Source organism: Oryzias melastigma, linkage group LG3, assembly GCF_002922805.2.
Source record: "Oryzias melastigma strain HK-1 linkage group LG3, ASM292280v2, whole genome shotgun sequence".
In the NCBI taxonomy this organism is placed as follows: Eukaryota; Metazoa; Chordata; class Actinopteri; order Beloniformes; family Adrianichthyidae; genus Oryzias; species Oryzias melastigma.
The window spans coordinates 17835889-17850755 of record NC_050514.1 but is presented as its reverse complement, the minus strand read 5'-3'; the positions used below and the strand labels follow the sequence as shown (position 1 = coordinate 17850755).

At 36.9% G+C, this 14867-nt stretch overlaps 1 protein-coding gene across 1 annotated transcript in view; it reads right to left on the bottom strand.

Annotated features, from left to right (window-relative positions):
• Positions 1–1908: 1908 nt before the first annotated feature.
• Positions 1909–14867, bottom strand: part of cpne7 (copine VII) — a 35572-nt gene continuing 22613 nt past the window's right edge. Inside the window, exons 12-16 of the mRNA XM_024295712.2 lie at positions 14571–14625; positions 11675–11726; positions 10148–10281; positions 9550–9786; positions 1909–5731 (exon numbers count right to left, since the gene is read on the bottom strand). Of these exons, the coding sequence (XP_024151480.1) occupies positions 5579–5731; positions 9550–9786; positions 10148–10281; positions 11675–11726; positions 14571–14625 (631 nt within the window). The 3' untranslated portion in view covers positions 1909–5578. The remainder of the gene's footprint in view (positions 5732–9549; positions 9787–10147; positions 10282–11674; positions 11727–14570; positions 14626–14867) is intronic.

Sequence of the window (14867 nt, the reverse complement as noted above, 5' to 3'; positions counted from 1 at the left end):
CATTTTTCTTTCTGTTAAAGGTTTTGTTTGCTCTGTTTTAATTGAAGCACTCCATCAAATTTGAATGTTTGCTCTAGAAAAAAAAGCCAAGACTAATTAGTAAGTCTACAAGTTTGTGTCCTCAAACTGATGTTATATTTGCCATAAAAACATAATTCTTCAGTATTCATCATAAAGGAAAGTTTTTTTACATGTTTTTCAGTTGGTAAAATGTTTGTACTTTTGTTAAAACAGCACATTTCTGGCGTTTTCTCATGGGAAAACAAAGTTATTTAACTTAAGTAGAACCAATTACGGTGTTTCCTCTGCAGAGCATTATTCTCGTCCAGTGATTCTGAATGCAGTCCAAACTTCACCTGCCGCAGCACATTACACCACAGAGAAAAGACTTTGACTTGAGCTATTATCTTAGGCTCACAGCCTCACAAACTGATGGATTGTCCTTAAATACCCGTGGGAGGACTTTTGTTAAATGCTTATAATGAGAGTTGAGTTTTTTTTTTGTTGTTTTTTTCAATGCAGTGACAATGACTGTTGTCATGAAAGTAAATGAAAAATAAAAAAAAATAAAAACTAAAAAAAGAATGGGAGCATGTCAGTGCAGTGCATGAGGGGGCAGGAAACAGAGACAGAAAATTAATCAGACTTTGTCAGTGCTGCCTACAGTCCCTGGGGTCAGTTAAACTCAACAAAAAAAAAATCAGCTTTCTGTAGAACTTTGTCAGTCGTGTAGATCTTGATTCCAGATCACTCATCTGTTGGAGTTTTAATCAATCTGCTGCATATCCAATCGACCAAACATGTCCCAAGGCTCCCATGAAAACAACATATCCTAATAGGGATCTTTTTTTTCCTTGCTTGTTAGGAAAAGTTGAACTCTCTCCATGCTCTGCAACACAACACAGCTCAAAGTGTTTTGGTGAGTATCTGTAATAATATGCATATTTGCACAGCTCAGTATATGCCCGGGTAACTGGGGAAATATCTGAGAAGCAGCACCAGGGGAGCCAACTGGAAACATTTCCAAGGTCTGTACTTGTTACAGTGCGGAAGGAGGAGATTGCTAATAGCCACCTAGATATCCAAATTTCCATTCCTCATTAGCCTTTTCCTGGGATGACAAGCACAGTGGAAATAAGGGCTCCGGTTTATACAGCACCTCATCCATAGCAGCACCAGCTAAAAAAATAAGATTAAAAGTGGGGTGATAAGGTGGAAGCAGTGCTGGGATTTCAGTGATTCTAGGAAAGTGCAAGCTATCCCAGGGTGCAAATCTACTGTTGGTCTTATTACCAATGAATATTGAGCCACGGTGAGTGTCCTTTAATTAGAGCTATGAATCAGAAGACCAAGGATATAAAGGGTTGTGGAAGATAGAGATAAGATGTCTGCTGTAGAGCTCACACGAGGCTTGCAGCCTCTGGACAATCAATGGCCTTGTAAAAGGCAGCAGTGGGTGCACTCAAAACATCCTTTCTTCACATTGACGTGTGGATGATCTTCTCCCTCAATTCTCACCATAGCATACAGTTTTGTCCCTGAATTGAACAAAAGTGAAGGTCTGTGTCCTCTCACAAGTACACGTCCCCATGGAAACGACGATTATTCAGAGCTCTCGACAAATGAAAGGAGCTGTCTGATGGAATTAAAGAGTAGGCTCAGTCCCACTTCCAAAGCAGAATTGGCACAACATTAGCAAACTGTAAAATGCAAATGTGTACATGATACCACAGCAAAACAACTCAACATAAGTTCTCCATTTGTCTTCTAGTGCAGCTGCTTTGCAAACTGACAAAAAGCAAGGGATAAAAAATGAAAAGTAGACTTCAGAAAAATAGATATTTGCAGCATAATGTAAGATTTTTTTCAATGCACACAGTGAATAAATATAAGAAACAACGCAGACAGTTTAAGTTTAATGATGAGATTTATTTACCCCATTGCAAGACAGAAAGCTTAAACTACAGGAGCAGAGTTTTGTGCAAATGCAGGCGTGCATATTAGCATATCATAAAATCCAGAGGAGTGACTGCACAGCACAGCTTAACACTCAAAATAAGCATGCAATAAATCCCTTTCTTCTGTTAGAAGAAGTCAAACGATGCATGGGCTTCTCTTTTACCCACACAGCTTGCAGCTACGCCAGTTGCATAAAGGGGCATTGACTAACAGCCTCATTTTGGTTACCAATGAATGGCCCAACAGAAACAGGGAAACTTGTGTTCACATAAGTTAGTGGAAAACCTTAGAAATTCAAGGATGTCACGCAGAAAAGGATGAGCAACAGTGGATTCTTCTTTTTTTAAATATGCATCTAATTATTTTTAAATATGTAAAATGGCCTCATGAGCTTTGGACCCCACTGAGTTTTTTTTTTTTTAGCTCACTCTTTCTTGCACTGACATGGTACCAAAGATGGGTTCTCACAATAAATATAGTTACTAAATAATCAAATTACACAAGAAAAAAATAATAATTTGGGAATTAATTAACAGATACATGTAAGTTTCCATTAATTAACCTAATAACTTATGCATTTTATTAATCAGCAAAATTTCAGTCATTTAAAATAGAAGCAGCATGAAGACTTGAATGTTGGGGGAAAAAAAAACATTAAAATTATGTGAAAGGAATTTTTGTCAGAGCAAATTTTAAGAAAAGCATGCCTATTATTAATATTATTATTAATGTAAGAGTAACATATAAAATATTTCCTATGCTTCAAGTGAGTGATCTATCAGTTAAGCAATCAGATCCCATGAAGAAATTGTAAATCAGTAAACTAATCAATTTTGAGCAGCTGCAGATCATGACCCGAGGCAAACTGGTAAAGCAATATGAATGACAGAGGGGAGAAGAACAGTGCAAGGCACAAAGTGCACATGGGGCGCTAATGCTCTTTAGACACTGACTGCTTGGAATAAATATTTGCAGATGTTTAAAAAATGTTTGCAACCAAAATAAGGAATTGCATGAATAAAAATGACCTTTTTGTTGTTATAACAATCGTATCTTTCCACGTTTTTGCATTGTACATGTTTAAAGGGAAGCTATCTACAGTACATAATAACAAAATGCTAACCCAGACAGGGGACCTTAATAAATAACAGTTAAGTGATGCTTTTTTGTTTTTGGGTCATTCCTGCTCAGCTCAAATGTGAGCCTGAACTTCAATTGAAACAAGATTCCTTCTAGGAATATTTACATTTGTAAAACAGTTTATAGCTTCCAATACAGGTCTGCTAAATCAATAGATGTCTGTGATCCACGGTGACAGAGGAATCCTCCTCAGCGGATCGTTGCAGGGGTTTAGACAGCACAGGTAGCTGTGTTTCGACCCTGTCAGTAAGGGCCGATGTCTGGGCCGGAAAATACATCACAACCATAGAACCTTTTGCAGCTGAGGGGGAACATTTATAAGTACTTGATACTTGTGTTTACTGGCAGTGACAGCTTAAAGTGGCTCGGTTACAGTCCGAAGTCATTTGTAGTACAAATACATTTTTATATGCAACAAATTGACTTACAAGACGAAAAAATCTAATCTGTCAGAATTATTTAAAAGTCATTCGTGTTAAATGTTAGCCACAGGAATTGTATATATTCTTTCCACAGTTTACTTTAATTTTAGTAAACAAATTTGCATAAAGCACAATAGATTCTCTTTTCAAGTAATAATGATAAATGTTAAACAAATAAAAAAGTGGTCATTAACACTTCAATTTCAGTTTGTATTTAGGAAACGTTTGTGCCAGAAAAAAAATAGTTTTGGTTTCCACTTAAACAGTGACACACATTTGAATAGCTGTCTGGACTTTGAAAACATTGCAATAAAAACATTTTACTTGGCTTTTTCTTTCTTGTTCTTATAGGCCTTGCCCACATTCTGTAAAAAATGCAGTTAATTATAGCTCAAAAACAAACTCTCTGCACTACTCAACTTAGATGCCAACATTCACTTAAATATATACAATAGAAAATAGCAGTATAGATATTTCTGGCTCATGTTACACTAAACAGAGGAGCCCAATCCAGGGTATCTCTATTTATTCACTAGTACACAGACACCCTTCAGTCAAGAGATACTTGAAAATGAATGTATTTACACAGCACTATATTCATGGGAAAAGCTTTAGTTGTCATTTGGTTTTAAGAAACACTGTAAATATGACAATAATCACATTGAAAAAGTCAAATGTAAATGTGGTTCAATGTTTTGGCATGTTTGTTTACAGCATGATCTGTGCTTTCCCTTGTTTTTTTACGCTTCTCCCAGAACGAGAGTCTCGTAAAACATCTCATACAATTGTTTTGCATATAAAAGCAATAAACATAAAAAGGCAGAATATTTACAGAAATTAAATTTACAGCAGAAAACATGAGCGGTTTCACCTGCGGGATGGCTGGCTGAGGGACTGACAGGAGGCAGGATTTTCACAGCTTACACCATTGCCACTCGACAAAGGACCGGATATTGGGTTCCATCAGTAGTCATAGAAAATCTTTGTTTCAGCTTGTTTTTTGCTGTTTTGTTTTGTAACGACAAACTTTTTAGCCTCCAGCTACATATGGGAAAAAACACTAAAAAATAGCAAAATCCATATGAAATGGTGCAGACTGGTGGCGTTATAATTGAAGGGTGACATGATGATCTGCACACAAGATGTGTCTCTTTCTAGTCCCCTGATTATTTTGGCATTGATTCTTCAGTGTTATTTAAATAATATTGTTGAACAGGCTGCAGTTTTGTTTTTCACACCCTCACCTATTGCAATCAACCCCCTGTTTTGTCTTTGCTGTTGAGTGGAAAAGCCGTCAGGAACAGCCGTTTGCAAAGGCAGGCTCTTAATTTGTGACAAAAGCAGAAGCGTTTCATTTACGTTTTAGGAATCGATGACTTTAACTACACATTTACAGTCAGGAAATCTTTTGTGTTGGATTTGAAGTGATGATTTAAAAGGGTTTAGACAAGTTGGGTTTCAAAAGAAGGCCATTCCCGCAGGCAGAAAGACTGACAGGAAGGGGATGTGTGAATATATTTTTAGGTCTGATCATTAACTTGTGGCATCTATGTAATTAATTTGTCTTGACTAAATTTTGTGAGCTCAAACAATCTAATTGCAGCGTACTTAGAAATTATCGGAACAATTTACATAACGAGAGGCACACATAATATGTAGGGGAATCTTCATGAGCAGCAGAGGAAAAAATAAACCTATATCAATTCAGTAGATCAGCACAAAGTAAAATGGTGTGCATGCATCAATACTGAATGGGGAAGGGGAGCTTTGAGACCTATTTCTCTAGCGCTTAAAATGCTGAACTATCTAGAAAGTCCGGCTGAAGGGGGGGGGTGCTTAATCCAACCGAGCGCAAAAAGATACCCCGCAATATCTGCAATCTCGTCTCTGTGTAAACATTTTTTCTTAGAGTGAAAAATGAAATCAGTAACGACACATTGACAGGGATTTTCTCTTCAGTGCTTGTCCAAAGAAGAGAGGCGTACATCCTCTCCCGCTTTCAGTCCGCTGGACTGGCGGCAGGCTCAAAAGCTTGGTCATAAAAGCAGGCCAGGCAGCTATTCTGTTGGAGTGGTGGCGAGTGGGCTCAGGATGGGGCTCAGTAGTTCCCTCATCGGGCTCATAGGGGAGATGGCCTTATGGCTGAAGTACTCGACTACTTGGCCGGGCACTTCTGCCAGAACACACTTGGCCAAGGCTGCAGGTGAAGCCTGTAACAGAGAAGAGAAAAAGTGGAAAGTTTGAGAACAGGAATTCCCAAATAGGTTGTCAGATCATTTCAGGGAGGTGATGGATTGTTGTAGACAACTAAATTAAAATAAAAAAATATATATATGACATGTCTTTATTTTAGACCATGTTCTAAAAAGCACGTCAGGTGGTAAAGGTCCAAAGCTTAAAATGTCAGACACTTAAAAACACATCTGTTAGGGTCGCCAGTTATAATGTTCTTGGCTTGGACTTTCTTCCGACTAATGATTTTTAGCCACCATCTTTTCTGCCACCAGGTCCCATTCGAAAAAAGTCTATTTTTAGAAGGAAAAAGTCTAGAGTAAAAGTGTAAATTTTTAAGGTCATTCCTAACTCTAACTGATTTTTTCTGAATGTGGCTGCTGAAGATGCTAAAGCTGCTTGCTGAAGTTGCTAAAGTAATTTTCTGTAGTTGTTGAAGGGATTTGCGAAAAATTCAGCTATTTGCATAAAGCTAAAGTTGCTTAAACATTTCAAGATATAAAACCTTATTAGAAGTCAAATTAGCCAAACAAGCTAGCATGTTACTAAAATATTGGCTAAACTTAAAATCATCCCAAAAAATCTCAGTAAATGCCAAAATAGTTCAAAACGTTAGCATGTTTCTAAAATATTAGTCAGACTACAAAATAGCCTGGAAAAATCCTCACTAGATGTCTAAATAGCCAAAAACGTTAGCATGTTGTTAAAATATTAGCTACACTCAAAAATTGCCCCCCAAAAAACTCAGTTGATACCAAATTAGCCACAAAACATTAGCAAAAATATTAGCTAAGCTCAAAACTAGCCTTAAAAACACCAGTAACATTAATGTCCTAAACGTGTGTTATGATACCAATAATGCATAGGTTTCAAAGTGCACAAAGTGTTTAAAGAATTTTGTGAAAAAAATTTGACAAAATTGCATAAAATCTTAAATTGCTTAAAATTTATGAAAAATAAAAGTACAAGCATAAATGTCTTGAATGTGCTGGACGTTTTTGAGATATAAATTGCATTAGTTTTAAAGTGCGCAAAGAATTTGATAAATTTCTTTGTGATTTCACATGGGTCGAAAAATCTACTAAATTGTGCAAAAGCTTAAAAAACATACGAAAACCAAAAGTACAAGCACCCATATCCTAAATGAGCTGAATGTTTTGATACCAAGATTGCAGAAATTGTGCTTGAGTTTTTACAAACCAAAAAACATGTGAAATCTGACATAAACTATAAGAAAGAGAAACAGGATCACTATAGTATTAATGCTGACCCAACATTCACACAACTAGGTTTGTTAAAGATAAAGTCCTGTAAGTTGTCACACACGTTGGTGTGTGAAATCTGCATACTGGATTTGACCCCTTTCCCCTGGGGGAGTAATGAGCTGCAGTCACAGCTGTTCTTGCTGGTTCAAAATCTCCAATCCAACCATTAGTGCAGAGAGTCACTGGCTCCCATTTATTAAAATCTTTGGCAAAATCTGACAGTGGATTTAAACCTATAACCTCCCAGTGTCAAGATGGACGGTCTATCGATGGGTACATTTACAGTATCTACCCCCTCAAATCTACCAACTGGATAAAAAAGAGAGAATCCACCAGATGGCTGAATGTGAACATGGCTATAGCAAACACCTAAAAAAAATAAAAAGACACCAACAGACGTCAACAAAATAAACCGCTTTAGTCTTAGTTAAGTCTCAGTAAACACACTGATCACCTATTGGCACATCCAGTCAGAGGTCACCAAAGCTGATTCGCACAGGTGTATCTTGCCTTAGGACCAACACTGAACGAAGCTCATTGCGCACCCTGAAAACAAACCCTGTTTCCAGTGCACCAGCCCCACACCCAGCCAACAGAGCCATCCAACCACTTTAATAAAATCCTTCTGTGTTTTTCTGATACTAAATACAGAAGGATTTCATTTTCATAAAAGCTTTCATATTTATAGTCAAGTTTTTGATGCAGACAATATTTTTATACATCTTTTTACAGCATTTAATTACTGCTTTATTCTTACTTGTTTAATAATATTAAAAGTGTGCGTCATGGTTTTTACGCTTTGGTCTATTGGGCGAGGCCTGAGGCATGCAGGAGACAGGAGATGTGGGTGAACGGAGGCCACAGGAGCACAGAGATTAGTCAGATTTTGGCTTCTGGGGTCATGTAAAGCAATGACCTGAAAGTGTGAGCATCCAGGCAGGGGTGTGTGTGTGTGAGTGAAGCCAGATTATTTTTTAGGAGAAGAGGAGGATGGTCTCCAAAGCTTTGCAAGGATATTTTCCATCTTTTAACGTTTTAGATTGTGCTTCTTCCTCGACTAAAAAGAACTCGGATGAGATGTTTTAAGATAGGGAATCCTGTCTCAACAATATTTGGAAATGACACAGTGGTAACTTCCCAAAACCTGTCAGCACCATTCCGGTTTGGTTCATCATGACGGGCATTCACAGTTGTTTCTTTATCTAATATCAAAATAACAGAACATTTTGTCTCAGAATAGAACTTCTATACTCTAAAAACCAGTCTAATTACTTCTACTCAGCTGTGCAATGGTTCCATGTGCACCAAAATTGAGTTGTGAGCAGAATTTGTTGTGGGACAAATCCTATTATCATGACTTACAAACATTGAGACAAAATAGACTGTGAAAAGTCTGTTATCTGAGTTATATACGTCCTTTCAGCAAACTCAAGGGAATCTAAAAGACATTGTACACATTTTGGTTTTAAGACAATAAAATCAAGCATGCCAATATTATGACACAAACAACTAAACATATTTCTACTGATATCTGAGTGTCAGGGGCTGAATTGGTTCTCAGAAGGTTGCCAGTTTGATGGAAACGAATCAATTCTGTAAATTCAATATGTCAGATTTGATCGGATTTGATCCCAGACTGCTAAGACAGTGAAAGAATACATTTTATTGATTTTTTTTACTTCATATGAGTGGATAAATATTCTTGGGTCATATGCATAATTATTGCAAGCTTGCCATAAACCTTCCCCTGCACACATATTGATATTCATAAGGGCAGAAGATGATGTAAGAATAGACTCACCTCACGCTGTTACTCCAGTTTTCTAGTCGTTCAAATTGTCTCTTCCCTGCTTTTACTTTCCTGTCATATCTATTTAGGGTGCAGTGCACGCAGTGCTTTTGTATGTAAATGACTAAGAATAGGGTGACTGCATCAACGAAACTCTTATTGTTATTTCAAAAACTGAAAGACACAAACCTACGCACAACGTCAGAAATCTGTGAAAAAGTATGCATATGTGTTTTTTCTGCTTTTTCCCACACACAGCAAAACTACAGCGTGCATCCGGCCCCCAGAGTTAATTCAAAGAGAGGCATCTGCAGTTAACAGGAGCCGCTGAGAATCCACAACATGCGGTCAGAGGTACCCTGCATGCAGGAGGAAAATGGACTGCCTTCAGGCTACAGAAACAAAGCAAACTCATCTGAGCGAAAGCAGAAATATTAAGAATTAGTTTTGTTCATTTCAAGAAAAGGAAGACAGTGTGGAGCAACGTGAGGTAAAAATGTAAAAAAAAAGGGAAAGAAAGTACTTTAACTTTTAACAAAACAGTGACAGCAACATGAAACAACTCAATACTGCAACCAATAAACAACTTTTCAAAACCTTCGCAGCTCTGACGTGTTCTAAAGAACAAAATATTGCCATGAAACTAGACTAGAAACAGATGCAGCAGCAGATGGAGATGTTGTGGGTGGAATAGACAACTGAAAGTCAACAAGTGATGAGTGATAAATGACAAAATACAAACCGTTTTGAAGTCTCGAAAGGGCACAAACTGAACAATGTCCCTGAGAACCGGCTCGCCCTTTGGTGAGCGGAGCACTCCATCGTCGCCGTCCAAAATCTGCATGTCTGTGAAGTCGGCATTCCCCACACCGACGATGATAATGGAGAGAGGCTGGTAAGAGGCTCGCACAATGGCCTCACGAGTGTCCGCCATGTCTGTCACCACACCATCAGTGAGGATGAGCAGGATGTGGTAACACTGCAAAAAAATGAAGGAAAAAAAAGCTTTCAGGGGGATTTTCAGTTGATAGTGACCTCTCTTAGCATTAGCAAGTCTCCACAAATCAGCTGTTAATTCTTGATGATAGAAGCCAAGTGGTTAGATAAAGAAAAAAAATAAAAAGACAGAAAAGCTCTTTGGGATCTATTTTTAATGCAATTTCTGTGGGAAAAAAAGATTGCAATAAAGAAGTATATCAGTTGTGTGGGTACCACACAGCATCATTAGCCTACAAAGCACAGAGAAGAACCACAGGCTGCTCCTTCAGGGGACTCGGTGGGAGGCACAACGACAAAGCCAGTTTAATATCCACACAACTTTAGAATAAAGCAAGACTCACAGAAGCATCTTTAATGTTGCCATCGCCTGCTGCCAGCTTGGCTATTCTGTTAATGATGGGAGCAACATTTGTGGGACCATACAGCTGGATTTTTGGAAGGCAGTTCTGGTAAGCCTCAACCACTCCCTGGATCTCTGATCAGAGAAAACACAATGAAAGGAAAAACTCAAATCAAACTTTATTCTAAGAAGAGGACATTCCTTACAAAATATGTAAAGCTTTAAAATGACTCAATTTAATAATTTTTATAAATGCAGACATGGATTTATTGATGCATCAGTCCATGAAAAGTTAGTTAAAAAAATTTAGTCAAAAATGTAACAATCTGTCCAAATAATCAGTTGATTATTCATTACCAAATCCTCTTTTGTACTTATTTGCCTAAAATGTGAATATGCCAACCCAAACAGATATATTTGTGGACATATCCTGTGTGGATACATTTATTTTCTGGAAAGAAAATAAGTCGAATTGGAAAATTACAGCTTAAAAACTCTTACCAGTGAATGTTGTTGGTTTTTTCAACATGTTCTGGTGGCATTTTCTCATAATAAAGGACATATACTAGAAAAATCAAGCTTAAAATTGTATTTCAGAGTATTTATTTATTCAAGTTCTTGTGAATCAGGTGCAGGAAAAAAAAATCTGTTTTTAAAAAGAGTTTTTTTGTGTTGTAGTAAATTTGCTGTGAGGGCCACAGACTCTCTGCTCCGAGTTCTCAAAAACTTAGAGGTGAAAAGTAGTTGGCTTTGAACTGCGCCGGCAGTCCTGCCCGCAACTCAAAGGCAAATTTCTAATGAACAACTGCAGCTCTAAAGAAAACATACAGTATGTCCTATAGAACAAAAAAATGTTTGGGGGGCTGGGTCTTTAAAGAACCAAACAATTACAATTAGTAGACTACTAGAAGTTAGAAGCTGGGAAAAGTATGGTGCACTGGGGTTCTGTTTTCTATTCTCATTTACTTCTCCTCTATTCTCTATCATTTATGCTTCATTTAGTTCTCCAAGCTTCTGATTGGTGCAGTGTGATTCATGTGTTGTCCCTTGTTCCCACTTCCCTCAGGGAGAGATTCCATTGTGGCTCGTCTGTGCTCCTGTCCTTGATAGTGGACCTCGCCTCTGGCTCGTCTTGCAGTCCCAGCTCAGTCTGATGAACCCTATCTGTTACACTATTCAAACATGTAGTTGAAGAGCTGGATAATTCCTCTTTAACAGTCCTGGTACATCGACTGTTTGTCCTGGGAGAGCATCCCTCCTTCATGTGGACAACTCTGAGGTTTCTGCTTTTTTTTCCTGGAATCTGTTTTTTTAGGAGTTTTTCCTTTATGAGAAGGAGAGTCGAAGGGCAGGGATGCCTTATTTAGCTTAGTCTCTTTAGTTTAAAAACAACAAATGTTTATATATTTCATGATCGATTTAATGTTTTTGTACAATTACAGGTGTGAAGCCCGTTGAGACAACTATTTTGTGATATTGGGGTTTAGAAATTAAAATGAGTTGAGTTGAAATTGAATCCTCCTCTTACCTTCACATTCATCATCTTCTGGGTTGAAATTGATGGCAAAATCATGTGATACCTGTGAATGGAAATGGAAAAATGTAAAAACACTTCTATTTTTGTTTTTACAAAGTAAGCAAAATCCAAAATGTATTTCATAATATTTGAAAAAAAACAAGTTAGTCACTGCAACAGCCAGAAATCAAAAAGCAGGTGAGAAAAAAGGCAGATGCAGTTCTCCCCAAAAATACTCCTGGGTCGGAATGTATTCTGAGAGCTCTGTTTGTTAGTAACTACAACAACAAGAAAACAAGTAGTTACATCAAGAAAACATGAGTAAAGGCAGGTATAGAGGATGCAAATAAATCCAGAGCAGAAAAACAAACTTTGACCCATAAACAACCCCAGATTTGAACAGCAGTTACATTAGGAACAAAAAGCATCAATGAGCAATGGCACTTAGTTTCTCTCAGAGCTGCACAGATTTTATTCAACAAGAAACAGGCAGTAATCAGGATCCAGATTGGTAACAGATGACTTTTACAATCTGGCAAACTTCACCTTTCTTAAATAATGGAGCATGTACTGAGAAATCAAAGATAGCAGAAAGCTCTTGATCTTAACTTGTATAGAATAAAGAAGACATCACGCCTCTGACCTGACTACATAACTGTAAAGCACACTAACACAAATATGTTTTCAAAACTAATTCAGAGATGGTTTAGATTCTGCCTCACTAGAATGGCTTCAACAGCACTGATAACATGATGAGTATGACCTGTTTCTGCTGCAGCGTCAGTCGAACGACACGGAGCTCACCGTGTGCTTAAAAGCTAAGAGAAAACTAAAACGCTGCACTGTGTTAACTGTTTGTGATTGTCTATTTGATCAGGGAAATTAATGCACCTGGTGCATTTGCGTTGCCATGGTCACCAAATGATTTGCATAAGTGTATTCAGTACATCATTCTGTTAACAGCCTGCAGTGAGCAGATGGATATAACAGCAGTTGAAATTCGGATATTATATACCTGCCTGCAGTCAACTCAACAAATAGAAATTAATTTACCGTTCAGTTATAAAACATATTGGAGTGTAAACATCTCCTTAAAATAATCCTTTATAATTGATAACTATTGCTACAAAATTTAGGTTAATTGAGCTTGTGTGAAGGTACATGCTTAAGAATTTTACCAGGCACCTCTTTTTTGTTTTGGCACAAATGCAGTATTTTATCTCAAGTGTTTTATTTATTATTCTTATTTTCTGTTCTGCACCGTATCAATTTCAACTGGACAAAAAGAAGCTCATTTTTGAAGTCACAGTATCTACTAACAGGAGTGGTTGGGCAGATGCCGGTAGCTGTCGAGAGCCTTATCAAGTGTACTTCTGCTTCAGTCCAACATTAAGTTCTGATGGTGAGATACCAAGATCAAAGGGAACAAGAAAGATTTAAAATGGTTTACTAGCAGAAAAAAGCACATCCGTTTGAGACGGGTTAATATTAAAAGAGAATGAAACCAAAAAATATTTCCTTTTTTAATGGCATTTGTTAGATTTGTCATTTCATAAATGAAATTATTGAAATTAGTCATTTCATGCAAAACCTTTTGATGGACTCAGCTTGTTAAAATTGTATTGAGACAACGCAAAACAAAGTATTCCTCTAAAAGGGTCAGTTGAACTGAAATGATTTGTGCTGAGACAACACAAAAGGTGAAGAAAATTACAACACAAAAAGTAAGGAAAAAACAATAAAAAAAGTAAGGTAAATTACAACACTAAATGTAAAGAAAATTATACTCAAAATAATTGGATGCAACCAGTTTCCACTGTTTAATTGACACCTGTTGATGCAAATATTCATCAAACAACTTTGTTTCCAAAGTTACCTTAATTTAGCTTCTACTTAAAAGCCAAAAATAAAAGTGGTTTTACAATTTAGCTATACAAATAATTTTTTTCAGTGTAATTGTTCACAAAAATATGTTCTTTCATTAATAAATGAGGTGAAAAAAGACATTAACATCAACAAATATAAAGGTCATCATTCACTTATCCATTGATTTTTAAATTCATTATTCCCCTTTTGGAAGATATTATAGGATAAACAGTTATGACGTTAAATTTGTTAGTAGAATGGGAAGGAAACTACATATATTTCATGAAGTCTGTTTACATATAATAGTAGCTTTAAGGATCATAATGTTTTAAGCGTTTTAGGAGCACAAACAGTGATATAAAATACATGCAGTCCCTTGCACTGGATATGAAACACTAAAAACAACTTTCAAGCTAATAAAGTAGCTTCATTATGTCATTAAAATTCATCCTTGCCACTGAAAAAGTATAAATACTAAAAGAACCAAAGGTTCCTATGATAAGTTGTTTACTTCCAACTGTGCAGAAATCTGCAAACAATTTTAACAACAGTGATTAGTATTTGACTCACAGTCGATTAGAGTTAAAAAAAAAAAAAAGAAACACAAGCCACTGATGTTTGACACATCCTCAAAGCCTGGCGTTAAAGTGTCTGTGTGCACGCTCACACAACCACTCCTCACATCTCTGGAATCTCCTCGGGGTGCTTTTAAAAATCCCTGTGTGCTTTGAGTTCTTCATATCCAATTTGCTTTGGAAAAATGCTCCCAGACTATGAATTTTAGGTGTAACATGAACATCAACCTCATTTTAAGCAGGAGATGATATTTTCTCTGACAAGCTGATATTTGAAGACAAGACCTTATGAATAAAAATACCCAGTAATTGGTTTTAAATGTGAAATTTGGCAGAATGACAGACTGTGTCAGAGGCCAGAGAAATGATGTTGTGTAACCTAAAACAGGGGGGAAAATGGTACTTGAATATAGATACTGCATCAAAATTCTGTAAAGAAAAATGTAAAACATAAACCTAATACTCACCTCATAATTTGGGGGAATTCTGGCACCAAATCCCAAAGCGGAAAATCTCTTATCGCTGAAATAATAAGCAAATGAATCAGTTGAATATTTGATTTAGTGAGAAAATGACCAAAAAAAAATCATTGATGGCTTATCCATCTGCTCTCATTTCCAACGGCACACACTATCAGCTTGTTTGCATTTCATAACAAGCTAAAAGCTTTAATAACAGTTTGAAATCTGTCCCATGATTCCATTTTCAGATGGCATTTGCACCTGTTCAAAGAGCTTCAGACACTCTTTAATCTTCCCGTGTTT